Source organism: Apteryx rowi, unplaced genomic scaffold, assembly GCF_003343035.1.
Source record: "Apteryx rowi isolate R43461 unplaced genomic scaffold, aptRow1 scaffold_99, whole genome shotgun sequence".
Lineage (NCBI taxonomy): Eukaryota > Metazoa > Chordata > Aves > Apterygiformes > Apterygidae > Apteryx > Apteryx rowi.
This window is the reverse complement of record NW_020451304.1, coordinates 1,866,706-1,892,938: the sequence shown is the minus strand read 5'-3', so window position 1 is coordinate 1,892,938 and position 26,233 is coordinate 1,866,706. Positions and strand designations below refer to the sequence as shown.

General features: G+C 46.2%; 3 protein-coding genes and 1 long non-coding RNA gene across 9 annotated transcripts; 2 read left to right on the top strand and 2 right to left on the bottom strand.

Moving 5' to 3' along the window:
* Positions 1-89: 89 nt before the first annotated feature.
* On the top strand, positions 90-8,951 carry SERPINF2 (serpin family F member 2). 2 transcript variants are annotated; one of them, XM_026055259.1, is made up of 9 exons: positions 90-541; positions 1,576-1,713; positions 2,430-2,480; positions 3,988-4,399; positions 4,709-4,852; positions 5,022-5,225; positions 6,084-6,226; positions 6,788-6,992; positions 7,881-8,951. In XM_026055259.1, exons 2-9 carry the CDS (start codon positions 1,654-1,656, stop codon positions 8,204-8,206), a joined length of 1,545 nt encoding a protein of 514 aa, XP_025911044.1. In that variant the 5' UTR covers positions 90-541; positions 1,576-1,653; the 3' UTR covers positions 8,207-8,951. The 2 variants fall into 2 exon arrangements, with proteins under 2 accessions (XP_025911044.1, XP_025911043.1); XM_026055258.1 differs by lacking the exons at positions 90-541; positions 1,576-1,713 and having other exon boundaries at positions 1,784-2,480.
* LOC112960722 lies at positions 1,950-15,235 on the bottom strand. Of its 2 annotated transcripts, none has more exons than XR_003251844.1 (4): positions 15,185-15,235; positions 9,724-9,804; positions 2,385-2,761; positions 1,950-2,033 (listed from the first exon to the last, which is right to left on the bottom strand). It is a non-coding gene; the product is annotated as an uncharacterized LOC112960722 (long non-coding RNA). The 2 variants fall into 2 exon arrangements; XR_003251843.1 differs by lacking the exon at positions 15,185-15,235 and adding an exon at positions 14,907-15,181.
* SERPINF1 (serpin family F member 1) lies at positions 9,172-21,106 on the top strand. Of its 4 annotated transcripts, XR_003251842.1 has the most exons (10): positions 9,172-12,715; positions 15,205-15,290; positions 15,705-15,906; positions 15,986-16,141; positions 16,923-17,126; positions 17,946-18,088; positions 18,681-18,891; positions 19,263-19,546; positions 19,871-19,920; positions 20,629-21,106. XR_003251842.1 is itself a non-coding variant. In XM_026055263.1 (9 exons), the coding sequence occupies exons 1-8, from the start codon at positions 12,550-12,552 to the stop codon at positions 19,520-19,522; spliced, it is 1,428 nt and encodes a 475-aa protein (XP_025911048.1). In that variant the 5' UTR covers positions 9,172-12,549; the 3' UTR covers positions 19,523-19,546; positions 19,871-19,997. The 4 variants fall into 4 exon arrangements, 3 of the variants coding, with proteins under 3 accessions (XP_025911048.1, XP_025911047.1, XP_025911049.1); XM_026055263.1 differs by lacking the exon at positions 20,629-21,106 and having other exon boundaries at positions 19,871-19,997; XM_026055262.1 differs by lacking the exons at positions 19,871-19,920; positions 20,629-21,106 and having other exon boundaries at positions 19,263-19,671.
* Positions 20,196-26,140, bottom strand: SMYD4 (SET and MYND domain containing 4). The gene is made up of 9 exons (XM_026055325.1): positions 26,114-26,140; positions 25,822-25,911; positions 24,148-25,315; positions 23,642-23,824; positions 23,152-23,318; positions 22,286-22,418; positions 21,749-21,865; positions 21,238-21,361; positions 20,196-20,514 (listed from the first exon to the last, which is right to left on the bottom strand). Exons 1-9 carry the CDS (start codon positions 26,138-26,140, stop codon positions 20,364-20,366), a joined length of 2,160 nt encoding a protein of 719 aa, XP_025911110.1. The 3' UTR covers positions 20,196-20,363.
* Between the last annotated feature and the right edge of the window lie 93 nt (positions 26,141-26,233).

Genomic DNA, 26,233 nt, shown 5'->3' with positions numbered 1-26,233 from the left:
GGCCTTGGGCATCTGCCATCTGTTAAAAAACAGTGCCTTGCGTTCGCTGCAGCAGAAGCAGCTGGGAGATAAACAGTAAGTATCTGGAGTTCTCTTCAAAGAAAATTCCAAAAACAGCCCTGTGGCAATAAATGCCAACCCATATGTTTTCATTGGAGGCTACGAATAAAAGAAGACATTCCTAGCACAGGGAGCATAAGGAAAGCAGAGCCACTGCTTAGGGACAACAGACTTCACAGGTTATTTCTGCTCTTGGGAGTTTCAGAGCTTGTCATTTCAGTGTCACCCTTGTCCTCGGGGTGCAGCTGCCTAAACTGTCTCCCCATCTCCAAATACACCACAAATTCACTCTTACCCCCCCAACAAATGTTTAACCGGATGCTCTGAGTCAATATTTGCTTGCAAATTCTCAAATAAGGGGTGGTGCTGAAGGTCGTCGCTGGCGGGTAGGAGGGGTGGGCTGGACAAGAGACTGCCCATGCAGAGCTATCGGCCGGGCTAAAGCAAGTACCAGCTCCAACACGGACGCTAACAAGCTTAGGTAAGGGGCAAATGAACCGGGATTTGGCAGTAAATGGGGGCTCCTCCAATGAGCCTATGGGAGGAGGGTGAATCTGGCAGAGAGTTAAAGGCTGGGGATGATCAGGGAGGAAAGGGGCATTCAGGGTTATATGTAGCTGCAGGATTTAGGGTGAGGGAGGAGAGGGAATGAAGTGGCTTCAAGTTTTGCTGCTGTCAACGGGAACGCAAGGGGCTGCAGCCCAGCTGCTCTAGGTCAAAGCAGGGACTGCTCGGAGAGCAGAAAGCGGCCCCAGGAATTAAGCATTATGGAAGCCATCCTGAGGCCTAGGTTTTGGATTTGGCACGGAGGGTTTATATTAAGAAGAAGATAGGTTATTTCTGCTTAAACAGGAAAAGTAGCCGGGTGAAGCAGTGGCCAGGAAATGGATGGGGTTTCATCTGGAAACCCTGCTCCCACCTTCCACTACCGTGACCAGAGCCCGGGGGTGGGAGATGCTGGGTTTCCCAGCAAAGGGGGAAGGGGAATGCTGGGAATGGGAGGACTCTCTCTATTCCTGGACTAATTGCTGAGGAACTCTGCTCTGGTATTGCATTTCCCACCTGCAAAGTCCCTCCCAGCCCCTCGGAGGCAGGTTTGTATCCCTTCTCCCGCAGGGCAGGGGCACAGCTGAGACTGGGTGCTGCTTCTTCCGCCTCTAGCAGGACTCTGCCCATACCTCGGGGGTTTGCATGGGAAAGGAGCAGAGGCTCTCACCTTCTCCCAGAGATTATAATGTGTTTAGGATTGATTAGGGAAATACCGTTTGCAATCCAGATGAATGAGGATGATGGGGTCAGCGGCATGGGTTTCCAAGCAGAGTAAATCCTTCTTGTARGAGCCAGGCTGTGGACACAGCTCTCGGCACTGGTCCCTGTTCCTCTCTGATTTCGCTGCCTTGGCGTTGGACCCAGGCATCTTGTGTTGTTTCTTTGCATCATTGTTCATCTCCCTCCTGCTTTCTGCAAGCTCCTGCGCCAACCTGTTTGGCCAGGCTGATCATTTTCTCCCTGTAGCCCTGAATAGGCTCAGCTTGCTGCTGCCAGACAGCTGGGAGTCACTTCTCTCTTGGCTGGTCCGTGTGCTCCAGAAACATGGTGTTGCTCTGGGGTCTGTCGCTGCTCTGCCTGTCTGCTCTGCACAGCCATCTAAGGGTAAGTCACGTTCCTCTGCGCCTRTCTTGGGGGCATCTCTGGTGTGAGCACAGCCTTCGCCCTGGCCAGCAAAGGGCAAGGAGAGCGAGGTGGCAATGCTGTGCCGGGCCACGGTCAGCCTCTGTGAGCGACTTCTGCAGGAGAAGCCCTGGAAGGCAGCGCGGTGGCTGACGTTGCTTCTCTGCTACGGGGTTAGCCTGTGCCCCAGTGCAGCAAGGTTTCTAGCCTTCCACTTCCCATCTAAAAATAACTGTGGGTATTCCCATTATTCAAGTGGATTTCTGCAGCAAACCTCTGGAAACTTAGCTTCAATTGTTGACCTTCAGGGGTTAATAGGACATTGTTTAATAACATCCTTTTTTCCATTTAAATCTGGATCCCCTTCAGCTCTGACACTGCAAAACTGCACTGCTTACTCTCTAGAGGATACATTATTTTGTACACTTCTGACCTGGCCCCTTTTTAAACAAATACAGCATATACAGTCTCTCCAGGCTGCTATTCATTTCTGCCTCCCCTCAGTGGACCCCACTGCCTGTTCCTGTGTCCTAAAGCCCTGCCCACGCTATTGCTATGCGAGCACCTTGAGACTACTACAGCTGGGGTGGTGCCAATCTCTGACCCAGCCCCACAGAAATGTGTTAGCAGTGGGGGAAAGCAGACTGACTTACGGAAATTCAGAGGAAACTATCTGGGACTTTTTCTTTTCCTTCCAGTTTCCTTTGACACATGCCCTTGAGCAGAAGCATCTCTCCTTAGAGTTGGAGGTAAGTGATGACTGGTTCCCCTCCAAGGGGACTGAAGTTATGCTGTGGGATTGGCAATGGTTTTCCAGTTCATCCTGAGCTAGGATGAGCTCAGGCAGTGCAATCTAGCAGTGCCAGGGGAATGAGAAAATCCATCCTTGTACAGCCGTCGGTCCCTGCCTCATCCTCCGCTGCTGCTGACACTGGGCTCCTTGCTCAGCCTGCAGTAACTGGGCAGCACATCGTGGAGTAAATGTCAGTAGCAGATGTGTACAGGGCCTGGCAGGTGAATGATTTCATTCCTGATGGATAAGGGAARATGAGGAAAACAACAAGCTATGAGAGAAAGAGGAAGAAAGACTTGTGTCTGAGGCTACCCATAGAGCCTGGCTCTGACCATGCAGCACTCAGAGGAATGGCATCCAGATGCTGGTGGGAACAGAGAGGTCTGAGGAAAAATGGATGTGTTTGAGACCATGCATGTGTGAGGACAATTGCAGCAGTGTTATAGGCTGCAGCTTAGAAAACTGGAATATGGAGAGAAAAGGGACAGAATAAAACAGACATGGAAAGAGGAGACAGCTGCCTGAAGGAGGATTTGAGCAGAAACAGATCAAGGCTGTGACAGCACTAGAGAGACCAATGCTTGAGGTAGATCTACAGTCTTAAAATATGTGAGAGGAGGAAGTGAAATCAAGGCTGAGGGTCATGGATCCATAAGCAGCAAAGGGACGGGACATGTGCTAAGAAGGGATTTTGGGTCCAGGAGGTGGTTCTCGCCCCCAAAGCACACTTGTTGGGTTCACTTGCCTAGGGCAGGCCCTGAGGGCAAGCAGAGGAGGAACCACTGCAAGATCCTGACTCAGTCCATTTTCTTGGGATAAAAGACCTTCTGTTTTCCAAACTTGCCTAGGTGATTTTAACCTCTGGGTTAAAAGGCAAACAGGCAAATACACCACCGGAGTGTAGAAGCTAGAGAGTTTTGTCAAGTCAGTTTGGAGTAGGCTAATTTCTATTACATGACAGAAAGGAAGGAGATGTCAGCTGAGAAAATCCCAATACAGTTACTGGTTCAGCATAACGYGCCCTGGCATACGATGCAAGCCTGGATGCCCTCTCTGCACTAATGCTTTGCAGATGTATTCAGGCACATCCACACGTGTACAAAGTTTGGAGGCAGACTGGATGCTACAGGCTGCTTAACAGCCTCCTCTGAAGCACAAATCTTATGTAGGAGTCATTGCTATCAAAGAACAGGRCATGAATGCTTCCCTCTGCAGCCCATAGAGCAGCCACAGCTTGTGCCCAGGAGGAAGGGTTGCTTCTGGTTGCTGACCCAGGCTCCTCCCAGCAATCCCCAGCATTTAAAGACAGAGCCAGGGAGTTGGGCTGCTGCCTTTGCAGCAGCATGAATGAGGCCCGGTTGCCCTCTTCCCTGGGCAAGCTGCCTGCAACTTCAGTAAAAGCATTAGGGAAGGCAGTGCCATACTCCTGCTTTCTCCGTGCTATCCTTCTTGTTTCTTCCCAGGACCTGGAAGGGGCTGGCACTGTGCAACTGGATGCACACACTGCAGATACGCCCTGTGCTCTGCCAGAAGCTGCTCCAACCCTGCCGAACGCTGAGGTGTTGGATTCTACCTCTGACACCTGGGAGGAGATCTATGGACCCACACTACCATTCACCACAGCCACCACAACCACCACAACCACCACAGGCAGTAGGAATGACTGGAGCCCAGGGGAAGTTCACTCTTCTGAAGAGGAAGATGAAGGGGAAGATAAAAACTGTGACATGACTTGGAAGAAAAGCCAGAGACTAGCAAAAGGGTTGATGAAATTCAGCATTGATCTCTTCAGAGAGGTCCAGCTGGAGTCCAACAGAGCCAATGTGATCCTGTCTCCCCTCAGCATCACCCTTGCCTTGTCTCACCTGGCACTAGGTAACTTATTAGCTACAAAGCACCAGCTCCTCCCCTTCCCAGCACCCCCTCTTAGAGGTACTAGGAGCTAATGTGCAAAATGCAGAGATTAAATGTAGCACCTTTCCCTTAATTTTACTCCTGTAGCTTTAATTAGGTTCTATTACAATTGAAGCTGCCCTCAGCGTCCTGTGTTGAGGCTCCTGTTCTCAGATTTCTACAGTCTCTTTTGTAAGGCACAGTGTGTTTCTTAGGGGAGGCAGCCAGAATAATATCCCTGCTTTCTAGTACATAGGTATGAACTAACAGGAATCTGACTTCACTTTTTAGGAGCAGCAAATCAGACAGAGAAGCGTTTGCTGGAGGTGATGCATCTAGCGTCAGTGCCCTGTCTCCATCACGCATTAAGCAATGCGCGCAGAAGGCTCACAGAATCCTTGCTCAGAGCCGTTTCGCGTGTGTACCTGCAGAAAGGTGAGAGCTGGYAAAGGGGCAGCCTCCCCGCAGCAGAATCAAACTCTCGCCAGGGAGACGTGGTTTTCCCCAAGTGCTTCTCCTGGGGCAGCGTCTGCCATGCACTGGCTGACTGAGCAATTTTTTTCAAGGACTGCTAACTTCATGTGAAATTCTTCCCCTTTACCAGGATTTGAGGTTAAAGAGGAGTTCCTGGAGGATTCAGAGAAATTCTACGGGGCAAAGACTGTGACCCTTTCTGGGAACAGTGAGGATGACCTCATGGCCATAAACAAGTGGGTAGAGGAGGCAACTAATGGGCAAATACCCACCTTTCTACATCAGCTCCCAGAAAACACAGTGATGCTTTTGCTCAGTGTTATCCATTTCCATGGTGAGCTCCGCAGGTCTTACTTTTCAAGCCTGACCATCCCGAGGAATAGTTAGGAATCTACTAGCTTTGCACAGACACCAGAGTTGAATGGTGTCTTCTTTCATTGCTTCCTGCTAGTCAATCTGCTTGTTCTTTTCTTCCACATCTGCTGTTCCTCTTGCTTAGATTTCTTTATAGTAACGATTCCCAACTGTTTCACATGTGCTAAAAATGTTACTTGACAGCAGAGCCAGAATGTAGCAGGTGGATCCGGAAGTATTTTTGCCTCCTGGTTCAGGCTCCCAGACAGCAGCACATCACTGCTCATCTTAACCAGGTCACACGCAACTCACTGCACGCCAACCACAGAGCCCAGAGGCAGCTTCTGTGGGTTTCTTTCTGACTAGAGCCCAGTGCTCTAGAACATTTTCCTCTTTTAATTCCCTGAGGGTCATGCACAGAAACATAGACCAAACACTCAGAGACTTACTTCCTCGGTAAATCTGCAAATGTTTTGCTTGCTCTTGGAGCACTGTTTCACAGTACTCAGMACAAAGGCAACACTCTTCATTTTTCAAAGCACTTCACAAACATCCATTACTTTATCTTCACAGCCTTCAGTAATCTCCCACGCTAAGGCGTGAGGATTAACCCTGGTTCGCTTTGCTATTCCATAGTCCCTCTCTGGAAGATAAGAGCTTCCTGCTGTTAGGGTTTTTCCAGCCGTGGTACTAACTTCTCTTTGCTGTAATTTCTACTTGTCTCATCACTATCTGCCTTCTCTGAGAACTCATGATAGGAGGAGTGTTGTCTAGGCAGTTTCTGTTTTCCTGCCCGAATTTAACTTTGTTGAATTTTCAACTTTTATGTTGATGATAGGGTTTTGGAGGAACAAGTTTGATGCTAGCCTCACTGGGCCAGACATATTCCACCTTGACAATGATTTCATGGTCCCAGYTGAGATGATGAAAGCCCAGAAGTACTCCCTGAGCTGGTTTACACTGGAGTCCCAGGACGTTCAGGTAAGGCTCTATTAGGAGTGCTCCTCTTGCTATTGCATTTCACTGAGTAAAACTATTCTCTCCAAAAACCAAATGACTTTTCACAGGGATAGTTAACATAAAAAGTTAATAAGCATCCTTTGTCCTTATTTCTAGCAAGAATGTTGAATCTTTGCTCTCAGTTTTGGGAAAACCATGAAGGGATATGAACTAAATGGGGAAATAATGGAGTTTTTAAGCTCCAAGTTAAAGAGAAATGAGGACTATGGAAAATTAATTCCCCCAARCAATGTACAGTTGAATTCCTTCAGAATATAGCTACTGAAAGAGTGGGTACAATATTTGTACACATTTTTTTTCCTGTGTTTCATCTTTATGATATTAAATACCAAAATTGGATGCTGCTATTCCAACAAGACTTTCTTTCCCTGGAGAAATCAGACACATCCTTCCCACCAGATTGTTTTCTTCCTATGGCTAGCCTGGCTCTGTAATCAAATTAGAAAAAAAAAATTAAAAGCATCACTTTCTGGACTCCATCCTTCCTCTTCTATAAATTAYTCTGATTGGTTTTATTTCCAGGTGGCCAAGTTTGCCTTTAAGGGTAATATGAGTTTCCTGGCCATTGTACCAAACCAGTTTAGTTGGAATGTCTCTCATGTGCTGGAGAACTTCCCTTATGAACAACTACGCAGCCTTTTCCCCAAAGAGGTACCCACCACAGTGAAGATACCCAAATTAAAGGTGGACTATCAGCTGGAACTCAACAAGGTTCTCAGTCAAATAGGTAAGACCTCTCACTGGACTTGTGCAGAATAAGTGAATCTGATCAATCTATCTGATCATCTGTTCACTAACGCTCGAAACTGCCATCCTTGTTTTTAGAGCTGTGCCTCACAGCTTGTTCCAGATCACATCCAGAACCTTTCTTCTTTTATTCCTCTCCTCCTCCTTCTTACTCTTTGCTTGCCTAGCACCAAATGTCTTGCTCCAACAAGATGACGGCACATTGAAGGCAGCATTCACAGTTCCTCGTGATCTTTGAGTTCTTTCTATTGTCCTATTTCCTTGGCTCTCCATTTTATTTCTAGCCAAGACCAACTTCCTCCTGTGTGTCAACCTTTAATCTCTTTCTTTGTCATTTAACTTAGTGTCTGGGATGTATAAATTGTCAAAAGAGAGAATGCAGATCACAAAACCTGGAATCAAGAGAGAGCTTACTGAAAAAACACTCTGCTGAGATCTGACCGTGCTCTGCATTTCCAGATGAAAATAAATTAACAGTATACTTGTTTTAAAGAAATCCTGAAAAACAATCATCTCCCTTCTAAAAGTGTTTCCAGCGTAGCAAGAAAGGGACTTCACACTTGTCGTCACTTTTTTAAGGAAGGGCTCGAGTGCTTACACTACTGCTCTAAAGTAGGTGGACAAAGCATGTAAAAACTGTTCTGTTTATGGCACTCTGAGCTTTTCATGCAGTGAAGGGCTGGAGAATCTGGCTAGACTGCAACTTTTGTTTCTGTTGCCTGCATGTTCTCTAGTCCTTCATGTTGGACAACACATGTAGCAACAGGTTAGGGAATTGCTTCCTCCAGATAGCTTTGAGGAAAATCAGAGCTGGTGGCACACTGTGGCACCAAATGGGAATGGTTAACTTTGCCTGATTTCTCCGTAGGCCTCCAGGAGTTGTTCACAAACCCAGATCTCCAGAAGATCACAGATGAACCTCTCTTTGTATCCAGTATACAGCACCAGTCTACATTGGAGCTTAAAGAAGATGGGGTGGAAGCATCTGCTACTACCAGTGTCATGCTGTCACGGTCACTCTCTGCCTTCAGCCTTGACCGACCCTTTCTCTTCATTATCTTTGATGAAGAAACAGGCATCCCACTTTTTATAGGCAGCATCCAGAACCCTAATCCCAGTGCTGCTCCCCAGAAAAAAGAGCAACAGGACTCACCTAATGCAACAGACGCCAATGAGTATCCTATGCCCAAATAAGAGAGGAGCAGAACCTAGGAGTTCTGGGACTGCTACCCACCTGACCCTTTGGACCAGCTAAGAAAGGTGTCCTGTTGCTGGAGACCTCCCTCTAAGACCGTAGGAGGCAATCCCTTGCTGTTTCCTTTACAGATCCCTAAAGACCAATCCTGGGATATCCCATTCCAGCCTTGAAAAACTTCTCCTGGCTGGGTTCCCTCTGCTGACCCTGAAAAGCATGCCTGGATTTCCCTTYCAGGGCTCTCAGTCCTGAAGGGAGGCTTCCTTGTCCCCAGACTCTTCTTAGAGCCTTTATTAGACTCCAATAAGAGTCCCCCATAGCCTGGAATCTTCATTAGCATCTGGCAGCTTGGACAACAGCCAGAGATATTAATATTGCCCTTCCCTTCGTGGTTTCTGTGAACATGCCTTCCTCAAAGTGTTCCTCTGAAAACTGTGTCTCTTTGTACCTACATAGAAAATGATCTCAGAATGAACTGGACTAGTAACCARTTGTCTTCCCTGGATGAGTCACAGCCACTTCCAGGCACAGGCTCTTTCCAAATATTCCTTTCTCCCACTGCTTGGCTATTGGGATCTGTTGTGGGAAAGTCTGCAGTAAGGGGAACCCCTTTGGATCCTTATCTCCAGCTCTTTTCCTGGGAAACTCTAGGGTCTTGGGAAATGTTAGATTTTTCAAGGCATATTTTATAAAGTATTTTTTAGTAATTTTTATGTTGGCTGAATAATAAAGAGTGAAGCAGAACACATTTGTTCTAGGCGTTGCATTGAAAGACCCAGCAGAGAAAGGAAATAGGCAACCAGCTTGACTGGTTACAAAGATTAGGGGGGGAAAAAAAAAGTCTGGACCTGAAAGATGTAAAGATAGGAGGGGCTCTTAAAAGGATCAGCTCTTTGATGATCACAGAGGACAACAGGGGATGTGGGGTGAGAAGGCTAATCAGTAAAGACTCTCTAAAGACTGAGTCCAGTCAGCTTTGGCCRTCTTGGCTGAAGAATGGGCAGGAAACCCTTCAGAGCTGGCTTTGGGAAAAGGGCAGAATTCTTTGAATTAGGACACGAGCTCCATGGCATAGGGATTAGGGGGGTATTTAGCCTTTGAACATCAGTGCATTGGTATATAGGGATGTGACAGGCCTTAATCTTTCTGTGGGGCAAAAACTGACCCTTGCTGACATGCACTAGGTGATGCAAAGGTGCTAATCTGGCATCTGCTGTCTGTGGCCTGTCCTCCTACTGGGATACTCTGGGTGTGCAGCACAATGCTACGGACAGTTGTGATAACCTCCAGGGAAGGTACGGGCAGATTGTGCTGCCTGTAGCTGGAAGTCACTGCTTTTGCCCTGTTCTGGCAAACGGCAATGTCTGGTAACAGCTTCAGTTTTGTATGAGATGGGCACAACTCTTTGGATCCTTGTTCTGATGTGCACATCTGGAATAAGCTACTGTGAATGACTCTGGGGAACCCTCCATCCCACCAAGTGATCCACACACTTAAAAACGTTAGTCTAACTCACCATTAGCTGCCATGCTGTAGCTATTTCTGTATAAAACAATTGCTGTCCATAGTAGATTCTGCTTCAGAACTCGCTCAGCTTCTGGGGAAAAAAACATGGTGCTCTGTTTTTGTGAAATAACATTTTCAGAGCCCCAGGGCTGTCCTTCTGGCAGTGTTTTCCTCACTCGGGAAGTCTGCCTTCCCTCAAAGGAAGGCGCAGAAGGCTTCTGGGAGCCTCCGTCCCTGAATAGTCTGCACCATCTGCTGGAATAAGAGGAGGACTGACTCACTAACCACGAATTTCGGGGGCAAAGGAGACTTTGGAGAAGAAAAAGTCCTGGCTCAAACCTGCAATTACACGTCTTGCAGGCTAAAAGGGGAAAATGGCTAAAGATAATACCTACCCCAGTGACCAATGCAATGACACGTACCCTTCAAAAAGAGGGTGTAATTATAGGGCCATGCAATTTAACAAGTAAACCCACAAGAATGCAACCCTACTACAAGGGCATAGCTCTAGCCCACAGGGAACATTTTTGTTCATTTATTTATATGGATTCATTCCTAACATTCAGAAATACCATCCCATGCTTTAGGTAAATCCTGCTTTGGCTATTGCAACCTCAGCTCTAATCTTCCTGAATTCCACTTTGTTGTACTGCATCCTGTCCCAAACTTGAAACACAAATTTTCCTTTTCTGCCTCTGCCCTCCAGCTCCCCTCTTCTTTGAAGTTTTTTTTCCCCCCTCATTTTCAATTCCCTGAACAGCTTGGTTCATATTTCCTATTTTCCTTTTTTTCTGCCATCCCTCCTCCTCTCCTCCTCCAAGTTATTCTCGTCAAACTATTAATTTCATCTTATTTGACAGTACAGCAGCCCTCCGTGACTGTGCTTTGCTCAACATATTATCAGTTACACCAACCTTAAGACTCTTTTCACTCCACTGACTCTCCGAAAGAGGCAGTTTGTAAAATAGAAAGTAATATGAATATCTCTGCTTGGGCATTTTCACTTTGCCTTGCTAAGCCTTCATTCTGATTCAGCTCTATTCTGAAAAGACATGACAGGGCCTTTTGCTCTGTAACTTAATCTGCATCACTGGGTGAACATATCAAATATTTCTCAATATCTTTAGTATTAGAAGTACTTTTTTTTCTTACTAAAGTAAATTCATATGAATGTCATACAGAACTTCCATAGCAAAAGGCCAAGCACTGTTCAGATAGCATATGGCCTACTATCTTGAACCTAAACCAAAACAACAGTATCCATAAAATGTTGGTATTGATTTAAAAGAAGTAATTTAAACCCTTACATCTATTTAGAATATATATCACGCTGTTTGAGGGATGTGCTCTACCTACAGGAATAAAGCTTGCTTTACACTATAATGATGTTCTATACAACTTTCACTAAGACTTAAATGGCTTAAAACCAAACCTTTATTTAAACTGATCAGGTTTCAGGTTTCATTTGAAGATATAGACAAGATGTAAAATCCCCTCCAATGGCCCTTCTGTAAGGGCACATTAGTTCCAAAAATAACGTATCAAAAAGAGAAGAAAAACATCAGAAGAACATATCGCCACAGCTAACACCCCCACTCTCGGGCACATGGTGGAAGACTAACAAGTGCAAACATCTTTCTGCAGACGACTTCTCACGAAACAAGCTGAGAAACAGTTGAGAGTAGAGCTGTTACTCTTCTTGTTCAGAAAGCGTCACCTTTGAAGCACTGACTGATCAGAGAGCAGACTCGCTGATCTGCTCCTCCTGCTTGCAAAAGCAGCAGCTTATGATTCCCCAAAGCCATCTCTTCCTCTTAGCTGAGGGACTGTATAAGCTAAGTGAAAGTATGCATGAGTTACTCCTCCTAACCTGCTGGCAGCAAGGCTGGCAGCCCAAAAAGGAGATGTCCCAAGACAAGCCCAGACGGGGGGCACCGACAGTACTGGCTACAGTTTACTTTCAGCATTTCCAAGCAGACAGACTTAGACAGCTGCCCTGGATCGGGCCAGCTATGGGTCCCTTTAGCCCAGTATCCTGTCTCCACCAGGAGCCAGTAACAAACAACTAGGCAAAGAATACAAGGAATGGACAGGGAGAAGCAACTGTTCTCTGGTCRCGTCTCCCAGCTCCTGAGTCAGAGGTGGCATCCGACCATCACGTTAGCCTTCAGTGGACCTGTCTTCCACTATTTTTTTTTTCTAATCCATTTATCCTTTAGAAGACTGCAGTATCTTGTTGCAATGAGTTTTATAAATGAATACTTGTGAAAAATACACACTTTTGTTTTAAATTTGTTGACACTGATGGGTGCTCCCCTAGACTTTTCTGCTGTGAGAAACAGTAAATAAGCACAGCCCCTTTCCCTTCTCCAGATGACTTATAGAACTATAAACTCCTATACCATTCCCTTCCTTCGTCTCTTTTACTAAGAGTCCTAGTCTTTTTAGTCTTTTTTTGTTCACTGAGAAGTTTAGGCCACTTATGTTAAGCACTTCTTTGTCACTGGCTAGAACCGCTTCTGAATAGCTTTCCCTTAACTACAACTGAATCCCGCTTCCACTTTAGAAGTCTCTCAGTTAAATCTTAAAATGCCGCTGTATAAATAGTGCTGTTAACAACACCTCTGGGACAGAAGACATTCCCTCCTGGGACATACGGCAAAACTGAGGGGATAAGAGGCTTGCTCAAGCACGGCAGGGAACAGCAGACCGACCGTTTGGCTCTCAGTCCTGTGTTTTAACTGCTAGACTGCCCTGATCACACCAGGTGCCTTTGTTTTGGAAACTAGGGTTAAAAAGTTAGTACCAGTTCAGTGACAGGATTGCAGTCCCGAAAATGGGAGCAGAGCACTTTAAGAGAGCCCTGGGAAGCTGTAACCTGAAGCCTGCCGAAGGCTGGGCTGGGGCAGGCAGCAAAAAGCAGATGTGGCTGCACCAAAGCCGCACTGTCCCCGACTCGCCCCGGTGGGAACCTGCGCGCCAGCGGCCAAGAGGAGCCCGAGGTAAGGGGCAGCCCGGGCTGCTGCCACCGACCGTTCTCGGAGCTCGCGGCAAGGGGAGCACCAGGAGGGCGCAGGGATGGGATTGGGGACCTGGCGGAGGACCTGGGAAAGGGGAAGAACGGGTCTTCTGCAGGTGTCGAGGGGAGAGACCGGAACCAAATGAAGGATCTTGCCCAAGGGCTGGGAGCCACCAGCATCCGAGGGCCCCTCGTTGCCCGCAGGGCAGAAGCATGCTTGGGAGCTGCGGCAATGTTTTGCCCTCCTAGCAGCTGTGCCGCAGTTGGGAGGAGGCTTTTTCTTTGCAATGGTAACAATTTTGGTCAAGACTGAGTTGAATCCCCTAGATCTAGTGGCTGCAAGATGCTTCAGAAGTAGTTAGCACTATGGGATGGAGCGATCAGAGAGCAAGTCTGAACTCGTGGGTGATGTTTTATAGGACCTCTAGAATAAGAAGCATTTATAAATGATTTGAGAYTTTTACCACTACAGATGGAAAGCAAAATATTTCACCTTGTACCTGCAGGGCTTTACAAATAGACAACTCCCAGGCAGAAAGTTTCTTCTCAGCTCATTTCTCTTACTATCTTCCTGACTGTAACATCACACGCTGCATGCTACTGCTCCTTCCCTTCTTTTTAAAGGCAGCTACAGATTTTAATATCATGCCTGAAACCATCCCACCTCTACTCCAACCAAATTCTTTTCTCTCTGCAGTTTTGGCTGTGTGCTCACAGACGCACAAATAGAACCCAGATGTTCAGGTCCATTCAAATGCAAAAGGCTTTGTCTTTCTAAAATGAAAATTGCTTTTTGGCAAAGTCTGAGAAATATGAAGCTGGTGACAGTACTGGCAAAAACAATACAAATCTGGAAATCCAATCTCYGCTCAGATACTCCCAGGAGCTCAGTGTAGTTGGAAGCAAAGGTTGTGTTCAGCCTTTTTTGCAGAGAAAAGGCTACACTCCATGGAAAACTTTCATCTCCAAACTAGACCGGGCCAAACTTCTTCCACTCATCATGCAAGAATACTGCTTGGTGCAGGCATCCTCACAAAGCCCTGTCAAAGATCTGCTTAACTTAGGCTCTTGCAGGGCTTCTGTCATCTCTGTTTCAGCATGCTGGCTATTCATTTTAAAACTATGCAATGAGATACGATCAGTCTCTACATCACATCCGCTACCATACCATCAAACATGTTGGTTTGTTCCAGTATAGTAAAACCTCTTGRTATGCATCTTCTCTACCAGAATACCTCATCTACTCAGAAGCTAGGGTAGCAGGAGGTTGCTAAAATCTCCACTGTGACACCTTTTTCTCTAAAGCGTGACTGCCTCCAGAAGAAAAGGGTCTCAGCAGAAAAGCGAACAGTGAACTCCCTTTCACTGAAGTAAAACCTCTGCCTGAACAGGCTGGTTCCAGAGCTGTGGCTGTTGTAGCCACGTGGCTTTAAGTTGTATTTCTACCAACAGGCATGTTTTCTTTATAGCTGCAGTTAATCTGAAACACATGTTCTTTCTCCAGCTTCACTGGATGCCTGAATCACAGGGGTTAGTTAAATACAAACCTCTTCCTTTAATTTCTGGGAATCTATGCAAACATTGCTTCAGCCCAGCCTCAGTGGCGTCTGTTCTCAGGGGCATGACACTTCTGCAGTAGCTCTCATTTACCCAGGGTGAAACTCTGGGTTATGCACTGCCCTTTGCACCAGACAGATCTGTCTGGAAGGGCCACATATGCCAATACAGGAGTGATTAAAACTGAATTTCACAGCTTTGGGGAGCTTGGTGCTTTTCTTCCTTGCCCCCCTTAGAAATGTTGAATGAACCAAGCTCTACCTTTCACCTCTTCTCTAGATCTGACCCAATGTTAGGTATTTACCTTCAGCCCCTTTCCTCACTCTCTTTTAAGAGAGCTTTTCTACTGTTACTTTATCCAATTGTTTGTTAAATAAGAAGCAAAAGAGTCATACAGATTGTATGGCCTTCCATATACGTGCAGACACAAGAAACGTGGCAAAATACAGCCTGAAGCAGGTAACTCATATAGTAGAGCAGTAGCCAGTTAGCTTTGTCTTCTGCCCCATTCAACACTATGGATTTGCTACCTTCTATAAACGCTGAAGTTTTGAATTTTAAGGTGTAAAACTCAAAAGATATGATTTAGGGCTTTTCTGGACCTCGGCACTCAGTACCTGCCAGCAACAGTGTGGATTGGGCCACACATCTGCTTTTGTGCTCAGGCACACCCAGGCATGTGTGCTTGCCCCATTCTCAAAGTCATTAGGGCCAGGCTGGCTGAATACATCAAGCTGTAGAAGAAGAAAACCCAGCTCAGATCAGGTGCACATTTCAGATCATTGCCACAGTCAGGAAGGGCAAAAAGCAGCATGTGTCATTGCAGTTCCTGTCAAAACTAGTTACAGCGAGCAGTAGGGGCAGAGATATATTTGTTTCAGTCATTCAAACTCACTCCGTCACGTTGCTCTCTAGGTTCAGGCATGCCGATTCCAGTGGTTCTCCTCTTCCTGGGTCTCTTAATTGTCCCAAGTAGATCCCAGAATTCAGCTGCTGGGCAGGTGAGTAGGATATAACAGCAGAGAGCGAGGGAGAGATCCTTGGAGCAGGTAAATTAATTTTATAAGTTTTACGAAAACATTAAGCACTGCCCTCCTAAGTTACCAGGCTTTTATTTAGCAACATAACAAGAGTAACTCCTGCTTCACCTAGATAAAACCACACTAGTTACATGAGGGGATGACCGTGAGGCAGAAACAGTGGATTCCAATCCAAGCACTGCCTTCAACTTTACTGGGACACTTTAAAGTGAAGTCACTGTTCCTACTCTGTCTCCCTGTCAGTAAGATTAAGGGAATATTTCTGTGGATCGTAAGAGAACATCTGTAGATTGCTTGCCTTTGAGATGTTTATCACATCTGTGTCTGCCTTTGTAAATAGCCAGTCTAAACAAAGCGCTTCCCTGTACCTGCCAGAACTCTGCCACTACTGATGAAGGCAACGCAGGCGAGGTCGAAGAGGAAGATCCCTTCTATAAGAGCCCTGTGAACAAGCTGGCAGCTGCAGTCTCCAACTTTGGCTACGACCTGTACCGGCAGCAATCTAGCAAAACAGCCACTGCCAATGTGCTACTGTCTCCATTCAGCCTGGCTACTGCACTTTCTGGTCTCTCACTTGGTGAGTTCCTGCCCCTTCTCCTCACGTGCCGTTTGGCCTGAAAGGCCTTCCCTCATACTGTTGTCCTGGTTGTTGGCAGGTGCCGGAGAGCGAACAGAAGATGTGATTTCCCGTGCTCTCTTCTATGATCTCCTTAACAAAGCTGAAGTCCACAACACCTACAAGGACCTACTGACCAGTGTCATTGCACCAGAGAAGAGCCTGAAAAGCGCCTCTCGTATCATCTTGGAAAAAAGTAAAAGTCATTCCTCCCCTCTATCAAAATCTACCTAAATAACTAGCAGCAGGTAGAACAGAGTCAACAGATAACACCACAGTAACAGCTTGGGCTCTGACATCCTGCTAAGCCTGGAACCAGGCAGCACATGGAATGCTGTTGCTGCTCCAGATAAAACCTGGAAAGTTTGTGTGCATATAAATAAATGAAATGATCAGACTTATGTGCCAAAAGACACTGGAGACAGAGCAACTAGCATGCAGAAGGCCTCGAAAAAGCTTGCTGTGAGGATTTTACTTGTGCTCTAGGTTTCCTGGCAGGTGTTGCCAAATCCCAGGAATCAGAAACTGCATTTTCTACTTGTGATAGTGTTCAGCTGTATCCCTTTGTTTAAATTCTTGCAGAGCTATTCAAAATGTCTGTTTTCTGRGAAAGCTAAGAGCTGTATTTTGGCTAGTTAACTTGCTGGTTCCAAGAATCCAAGAGGTTGAGTAAGCTGCACCCAGAGAGCCGAAGGARGAGGAAAGACCAATGTAAAAATAGCTGTGTCCAAGCCTTCTGCTCTTATCTCCTGTCTTTACTTTTCAGGAGAGGGTTTCCCCATACTCCAACATCACTGGGTATAGGATTTGGATCCATTTCCTCCATGCACTTTCAGTCATTTTTCTTCAAAGCAAGTGTCTATACACACAGCCACAGACCTGTTTTATGAGAGAACTGCTGCTAGGCCTGTGATTGCAAGCCTTCGGATCATTTTGATATGAGAGCTGGCTGCAATATTGATCTTTTTGTTCCCCAGGACTGAGGGTGAAGTCTGGTTTTCACAGCCAGCTGGAGAAGTCCTACAAAATGCGGCTGAGAGCACTCAGTGGCAATTCCCAGTTAGACCTCCAAGAGATCAACAACTGGGTACGGCAGCAGACCAAGGGAAGGATTCTGCGGTTTATGAAAGACATGCCCACAGATGTCAGTATTCTCCTTGCTGGGGCTGCTTACTTCAAGGGTAAGAACCTTGCATACTTTGTTACAGCAGGGTCTATCAAGCATGTGTTAGAAGAGATGAGATTTCACTGCCAACAGAGCAAACAGTGCCAAGAGACAAAGTATCAGAAGAATGTCTTTGAATACGTGGTATGAAATATTTGTTCAATAAACTACAGAAAATGCATGCTACCTGAACACAAAATAGTTCTTGAAGAAGGAATTATTACTGTTAGAAAGCTGAGCCTTGAGCTGTTTGCAGTAAAAGACGAGAGAAGAAAGTTCAAGCTTGTAAAACTCAACGGCAAGAGAGAGAATACTACCACTTAGGGAAGGCACAGCTGTAAAGACTGTACTGAGCCTTAGTACCACTGCAGAGGGAATGAAGCGAGATAGTAGAGAGCTGTTCTAGAACATGCTGTAATCTAGTATCTACACAAGTGGGTGTCCTGGAGAATTATCACTTAGAGACAGCAAGCAAAACACAAAGGGTGGGGAGAGAAGCACTTGGTGTGCATTGACACAATTGTTACCCTTTAAAATAGTTTTGTAATTACATAAGTAGACATCAGCTTCCCAACTGCTGCTCCACCCATACACTGCCTTGATTTTTTATTTCTCATTTAGCCAATTCTCAGATGGAAAGGAGGGGCCTAAGAGTGGCAAGAGATCAATAGGTCCAATCAGTCTATTTCCACCTCTATCATCATTCAGTTATGCCTCAGCTCTTAAAGCACAAATACTGCATACATAAAGCACAATATTGCTCAACCACAGACACATCCCTGGTTTCATATGCTATTATTCCAGAAGATCCTCTGTTTTATTTTTTAAAAAATAGGGACATGGGTAACCAAGTTTGACACCAAGAAGACTTCGCTGAAGGACTTCCATCTGGATGAGGACAGAATTGTGAAGGTGTCCATGATGTCAGACCCCAAAGCCATACTGCGATATGGTTTTGACTCAGAACTCAACTGCAAGGTCAGAGAGCAAATATTGCACAAGATCTCCTAACCCTACTGGGGAACAGGCTTAGCTACACTTACCTGTTAACCCATTCCAGAAGAAAGCCCTGCTCTTCCCATCAGACTAGCTTTGTGATCCCTGACTTTGAAAGGCAGTGTCTGATTCTTCTTAGAATATTCTACTTTTTCAATGACCATTTGACAAGCAGAGTCCTACTCACCTGCACTAAAGGTGGGCAAGAAGGGCAGGGCACTCTCCCCAAAACTTTTCAATCTCTACCTCTTTCAACAAATCTTTCACTGTAGCATGAGCTCAGAAGAAGGTGTTCCAGCTGAGAATCCCCCAAAGCAATACTGCAGCTCACTACAGGATTCAACAGGTGAGAGATAGCTTTTGCCATGTAATAGCAGAGAGGGTGCAGCATTGGTTGATGAAAGCCTGGCCACCAGAGTGGTCAGGAAACATAATGTATAATAAAAACAAACAGGGGAGAAGACAAAATATACAGCTGCAATGGCTGACCAGGCAGTCAAAATTCAGGCCTGTGCCTGGTACTGGGAGGGAAAAACTGGATATGATCCTTTCTTATTCATGACTGGCCTTCCAGATTGCCCAGCTGCCACTGATGGGGGGAGTCAGTGCCATGTTCTTCCTGCCTACGAAGGTGACTCAGAATATGACTCTGATTGAGGAGAGTCTCACTTCTGAGTTTGTCCACGATGTAGACAAGGAGCTGAAGACAGTCCACGCTGTGCTAAGCTTGCCCAAACTAAGGCTGAACTATGAAGAGGCACTTGGCAACACTCTAAAGGAGACAAGTACGTACATCAACTCCCTCTACAGACTGCCAGGGCTCAAAGCAGTAAGCAAGTTGTTTCCTGCTCTCAGAAAAATATGAAGTTGGTGGGTTATTAGGTTCTGCTGTCAGTATGTACAGACTTCACTGGCAACTAAACCTCCTTCATCCAAGACCCCTTAACTTTTTATCAGATCTTTCCACAGAGTTTATACAATCTTTCTGAGATTAAGAGAGAAGCTCAGTACAAACATGTAAGCTTCTTCTCCCCATTACCAGCAATAAGCTCTGCCTGAGCAGCTGTGCGCCTTCCTGGATCACAGCATTGGCAGTACCACTCCCTCAACCCACATCTATGTTTTTAGCTAATGGAATTCTCTTTCTTCCCTCCAGGGCTCCAGTCACTTTTCACATCACCTGATTTTACCAAGATTTCTGTCAAGCCGATTAAGCTATCTCATGTGCAACACAAGGCAATTCTGGAGCTTAATGAAGATGGGGAAAGATCCACACCAAACCCTGGGGTGAATGCTGCTCGTCTGACCTTCCCCATAGAGTATCACGTGGACAGACCTTTTCTTCTTGTGCTGCGAGACGATACCACTGGAACCCTGCTCTTTATTGGCAAGATTCTGGACCCCAGGAGCACTTAGATCCCTTCACAGTGGTCTGCAATGGTGGGGCCCAAATGGAAAGGGTGGTATTGGGAGGGATATTGGCTCCCTGCTCTGCTGCACAAAGACACAACTTGCAAATCTTATGCCTTCATGCTGCAATAAAAGAGCTTTTGCCATAAATCTCAGTGAGCCCCAGTATTCTCCCTTGAAACATTGTCCTGTCTATGTCATGTGCCTTCACACCCCCATTTTCCCCAGACTGAGCCATAGCACAGTTTGATGTCCTATATGCAAACCTCAGTCTGGTGTATACTGCATTTTCCCCTCTCCTGTCTTCCAAGCTGAAGCCAGTTCTGTTCATACTGAATTCCCCATCACTCACAGGTCTGCTCTGGAAGCCCTCCAAGTTCTGAAGCATCTCCTTCGTACAGCTTGTAAGTTTGTACTTCCCAGCCTGCACCCTCRTCCATTCCAGCCTTCGGGCTGGCAAGAATGAAAGTGCTGAGCGGTAGGCAAATGCTTCATAGTGTTAGAAACAAAAGGCAGCGTGGCCTGGATAACTTCTTGTTCAAGACCAGCAGGCTACCACACAYGGAAGATTCACATCTCTAGAAACACACACATAGGCATCTCAAATGTTTCCTTTTAACGCACACACAGAAATTCTACAACAGCATCCATTTCCACTATACCACACACAGACCCCTCATATTAGAACTGGTCATTTTTATTTACAACAGCCTCACTAAAGAGCATTTCAGAGTTCACTCAAGTTGTTCTATGCACAGTTTTCCAGCTTGTACTACATGACTGCCTTACCACATGAAGCTTAGCTCTGATGAAAGATCAGCATTGCAGTTTCCTTTGATAGGGAAATTTAAGTCCTCTGAAGGATGCTTCTGGGAAGCTCTAACAGACAGGTCTTCATCTCTTTTAATTCCTGGATCTGAGTACTCTGAGGACCACAGTGCACTGACAAAATCTCCTCTGCTCTTTGAATTGTGCTCAGAGCTTCAGAAACAGCAAATCTGAAATAGGAAAGGAGTAAGAACAGAATATATGAGATACTGAATTCAGCTCCCTTAACTTCCCCAACCTGCAGCCTCTCCCCAACAAAATACTAAACCTGTTCATGGTTACAGATCCTACCTTCCACTGCCTTTCAGCACCAGGCAAATACCATGCACTTTAGTTGCAAAGAGGGGATGGGAAAAAAGGTAAGCAAATGGACAAACTTAAGACACTCTTTGAGTATAAGTAGTCACTACTGCCTCTCTGCAGCTCTCACTGAAAATTTAGACAGTTAAAACAGAGATGTTGTTAGAAGATTTGCAGAAATACTTGGAAGATTCTCTTGCCCAGAAAGGGGCCAAAGAAGAGCAAGGTGTTTGTAATTCTTCTTTTAAAAAGATGTCAGCAATATTGTACAACTGAGGTATAAATGCCCAAGGGTGACTCACTGCCAGAATAAAACAATAGGACAGGGAATAAACAGAGCCAGAGAGTAAAAGGGACAGACAGGCACAAAGCAGGGAAATGAGTCCAAAGAGAGAGATCATAAGATAGAAGTGAACCTCACTGGCCCACTTAATGAACTTGCACTTGGGAAAGGGACAACTTTTGTACCTGTGCCAGACTGCCTAGGAGGCTTGGGACACACCCTGGAAAGTGTCAAGGACCATCTGCTCTGATACTGCGTCAGACACACGGGAGGGGTGCAGGGAAGAGATGGAGAATGAAGGCAAATTTACCCATTGAAGAGAATTTGTGCCAGCTTGAAGAGTTCGTGACCCATTTCTACGCTTGATGGCCCATGATGCATTTCTACTATCTGAATACTGCTCTGCAGGTGCCTGGCTGCTTCCTGCCACTTCCCTTATGGAACAACAACAACAAAAAAAAACAAAACACAAAAAGCAAGCAATAAATATATATATACTTTCTAGAACTACTGCCACTCAAAGAATTTGACAGCATTATTCAAAACATGATGAACTATGTCCACAGCCTTCCTGGGAGGCTGCTGTCCTCAGACCAAGGACAGAGAAACTAGAAGGACATGAGATCACACTGTTGTTCCTCGGCTGCTGGGAAGGCAGTTTTGGCTAAAGCAGTCTTCCTGAGGGACCTGCTGTCAGAACTGGAGAAATGCAGTAGGAGAAGTGAAAAAGCTAGCCAGGGAATCATTGCCCTCCAACCCTCATGTTAAATTCACAGGCCAGAAAACTAAAGACAATCTTAAGGGAGAAGATAATACCATACCAAGAGTAGCATAGACCTGTGCCAGATGATCCTCCATCTCTCCCATCAGCAAATGCTCTGGAGACAGGAAGTTTCCAGCATCTACCTGACACTTCAGGAGCATTTTGATAGCCTGATCTACAAAACAAGGTATAAAATTCATCTTACTGGCCGTTCTCCAGCTTGCCATGATCCAATCTCATCATTGCATCTTACACAATTAGATTTGGACTTGGTTAAGATTTCACATCTACTTCCTCTGCAGCCCTGCTTATTCTAACACAGTGTCAGCCGGATATGATCCAGAAAAACAAAGTCTGGGAACATATTATTCCAACATTACCCTGAGTTCTTTTAGTCACTATGGAACAGTGTGTGACCTAGATTAACACCCAGATCATTGGTATAAAAAACCTAAAGCTCAGCTCCCAAGGGACTGCAGGCTTCATGCCAGAAGACCCCAATTTCATAGACAATAGTGCCATCTCATGGCTGGGACCAGGTCTCCCAATGCGTCCTCATTAGCTACTGACCTTAAAGCAGAAAATTGAGCCTTACCACTCTTGTTGTTGCTTAGCAGTTTTAACGCTTTCTTGATTTGTTGCTGAAGGTCCCATAAGCGCTGTGACAGGCTCTCTCTGCTGACTGAGAGTGCACAAGCTCCATTTGAACAACAAAGTGTGTCTTCCCCCTGTGGAAGTCATCCATGCCATCATTCATGCTCAAGTTCAACTCAAAGCTTATTTTCCACCTCCATAACTGTATTGTGTTACAAAGATACTACACAGTTCCTTAGATATATTTGTTAAATAAAGGGACTTGTTCTTAAACTGCTATTAGATTGTTCAGGTTTTAGGAGAAACTTCCAGGAATAGTTATGATAACATGTGCCAGTCTGAGCCTGCTTAAGATTAGGCCAAAAAAAGGGTCAAGAGGTACACATCTAACGTTCATAAAAAAAACACACTTTTGCTTTCTTTCTTCAAAAAATGACTTTCCCCATTTAACTCATGCTAGATGCTGTTTTCATTTACATCATGTGAACTGCAGATAATGCAGCTCCCACTACATACAGCCCCCCATAGGTACATCCTGTGTTCTAGACTCTGGGCCTCTGTTTTTGTTTCCTAAACACCCCCACTACCCCAATTCACGGCCCTGATACTCAGGGTTTCTTTCATCAAGTTCAAAGAAATTTTAACTCCTTGTTAAAGGCAGTGTTTTCCCCATAACACTGGAAGATTGACATACAAGAACATTCCAAGGAAGCTGCTAGAGAGCAATGAGATACCGCCTTGATTCTGCAGGGGCTTTTGACTTCAGAGCAGAGGTCAGGGACTCAGATCTTTAACTGTGACTTTCACAGAGACCCAAATGTTACACACCCCGATATGGTTATACAGTTATAATTACAGAATAATTACCTGCATTGAAGCCTGGCAGCTAGGGCAGCAGAATGAGTTTCTCACGGACACCACRCTCTTGACATCAGACTCTATCTCTTCAAGGCATGCCTGGCAGTGACACTCGAAGAAATACTGCTTAAGAAGCTGTTGTCTCTCAGCAACCCTCATTCTACATCGATGAGGCCCTGCAAAGGGAGGACAAGGATATAAAGCACTGAGCAGGTACAGTTCCTAACAACAGACTAAAATCTATCCTTGCTATGACTGAGACTAAATATACCATCTTTTGAAGAAGATGAAACTGGAGACTGTGAAAGCAGAACAGTGGGCTCTGGAGATAAGGACTTGTTCTGGTATCTTCGATGAAGACTTATACATACGCACAGACTCCAGCAACATTACACTTGAAATTACTATCCTATTAGCAAGTCTAATCTAATCAGTCTGCATGACAAGTAGAAGTGAAAGGATACCTGCATCTTGAGACAAATACAGAGTTAAAACTCACCATAGCAATGAAAAACCTCTTGGCCTTTTGGGATTGGCTGTGATGCCCTGACAGTGGCAGCTGTCCCACTAAATGACACGCTGATATTGGGACTGCATGAATGGTTCAAAAGGCTGAGAACAGGAAAGAAGGCTGTCGCCAGGCGCACAGGCTTCTTATTTACGACAGCACCATCTCCGGACTCTAAAGACAGAGGAAAAACAAATATGTTGGGAAGTAAGGCTCAGTGACCCACCAAACTGGATACAGTGTCCGTTGCATTAAATCACAGATATCAGCAGGAAAGTTCCTGGCATATTGCTGCAATGAAAAACAGCTGAATACCATCTAAATATGCCCCAAAGATAAGGACAGGCAGGCGAGAACAAGCCATCAAATTTTAAGAAAAACAAGTAGTTGTTCCCATCTGCAATAGGAGCTTTCTACAATTGCTAGTTCAGTCTCTCTACTTCACACAAGCTAGATGAGCAAGGATAAGAGGAAAGGGCTTAAAGTGTTGATCTTACCCAACTCTTGCATTACAGTGATCGCCTGTGCATTACATTGCAGCTGCAACACATGCCTCAGCATTGCTTCTGCCATAATCTTCAACTCTGGAGACAGTTCTTCAGACCTATTTTCACATGCCTTTGGTTTGGACCACTCCTCAGATGATTCCTGATTCAAGACAGCAGCCTCTAGACCAGCTTCTTGTAGTTTTTTGCATATAGCTACTACGCTCAGCGTGCAAAGGAACTTATGTTCAGGGTTATGCTTCTCAGTATGTGGCAAAAGGTTGAACACAGCTTGGTAAGAACTCTGGTACTGACCACTGTCATTACAGCCAGGAATCAGAGGCTCTGCCTTCCCAGGGATACCAGCTCTCGTATTTGGTGCTCCATTGCAATGCTTACACTTTGCCTCAGGGTTATGAAGGTCCTTGTCATCATCGTGGGACTGCTCCACCAGCCTGCTAACCTCTGCAAATCCTGCCAGCAGAACAGTCCTTAAGGCAACGTGGCAGAAGACCCCTAACGTGAGAAGCAGCGCTCCCAAGGAGCACTCTGTCCTGTGGTATTGTTCCCATGCCAGATCTGCACAGTTTTGGCTGCAGTACTTGGCATAACTACACCCACTGCAGGGCACAGAGGCTAAGAGCTGCTTCAGACAACGGTGACAATAAAGATCTGCATTAGTGACCTGAGTGTCCCACACGGTTTCACTGCTGTCAGGCAACAGAAGACTCTCCCCTGGGCAGAGAACACTTACAAAGGCCTCCTCTTTCAACAGATTCTGTCCTGGCAAAATGTCCTGAGAGGCCACCAAATGACGCCCTCTCTCCAAATCAAAATTCAAGCTGAGAGATGAAGATGCACCTGAAATACTGTCATTCTCTTCCCAGATCTCCGACTCTCTTTGAATGGCACCATGTGCTTCTGGTGCAGGCTCTGGACAGCTCTCTTTCTCATGTACTTTATTCCTCAGTTGACTTATCTTTTTTAGCAGTGCCTGGTGCGTAGCGCTAGTCATAGTCTGATCCACAGTAATTTTATTCTCCACTGCACTGAGGGCCTCTGCTGCATCCTGTAACCTCCCCAAACGCAGCAGACATTCAGCTTTCCGCAGCAAGACCTTGGGCAGCAGCCTATCTGGATAGCCATGACCTTGAGCCCTCGCAATATCTTCCAAACAAACCTAGAAACAAAGATAAGGCCTTTTAAATGTACTTGAAAACCAGTTAAGACTTGTGCTCTTTTATCGCATCAAAGATTCGACGCGTTTTATTTAAGATCACATTGATCAGTAGATTCCCTATCCATTGCCAATCTGTTGGCCAAATAAAGATTCACAATGCAGAACAAAGAGAAAGAAAGTAGGAATTCTTCAGAAATAGCTCCATAATGATGGAAGCTTTCGGCACAGCTTCAAAAACACATCTGATCTATACTCTGCTGTGGTAATATCCAAATAGCCATTACTGTGGGGTTCCCAGAAGCACTCGCCTCAAGCCCTATGTGCAAACATTGCACGGTAATGCTCTAGGTGCCGCTTGGGCTCTCCTTTGGCCTATCTCCCCCCTCCAGCTAGGCAGAAGGCCCCAGGTCACAGGCTGGGAGCACAGGCTTGCTCCCAGGCACCCCGGAGCCGAGGAGCCCGGCTGCCGCGGGGCTCAGCACCTGTGCCCGCCTGCAGCCGCTTACCTTAAAGTGTCCGAGGTGGAAAAGGGCCGCGGAGCGGTTGGCGAAGCACACGGATAGCTCGGGGCTGCCGGGACGCTCGTGGGACGCTGCCTGCACAGACCAGAGAGACGCTGCCTCACCGGGGACCCCCCTCACCGGGACCCCTGTTCTGGGGGCTGACCTGAGGCCTCCCTCACCAGGGCCCCCCCTCACAGGGGGGCGACCCCGGACCCCCCTCACTGGGSGCCTCGTGGGGGAAAGAGCCGGGGCCCGCCCCTCACCGGGGGCCTCCCATAACCGACGCCCCCCTCACCAAGGCCTGACCCAGGACCCCCCTCATAGGGGGGCGACCCCAGACTCCCCTCACTGGGGGCCTCACGGGGGAAAGACCCYGGGCCCCCCACAACCGGGGGTTCGACCCGGGGCCCCCCTC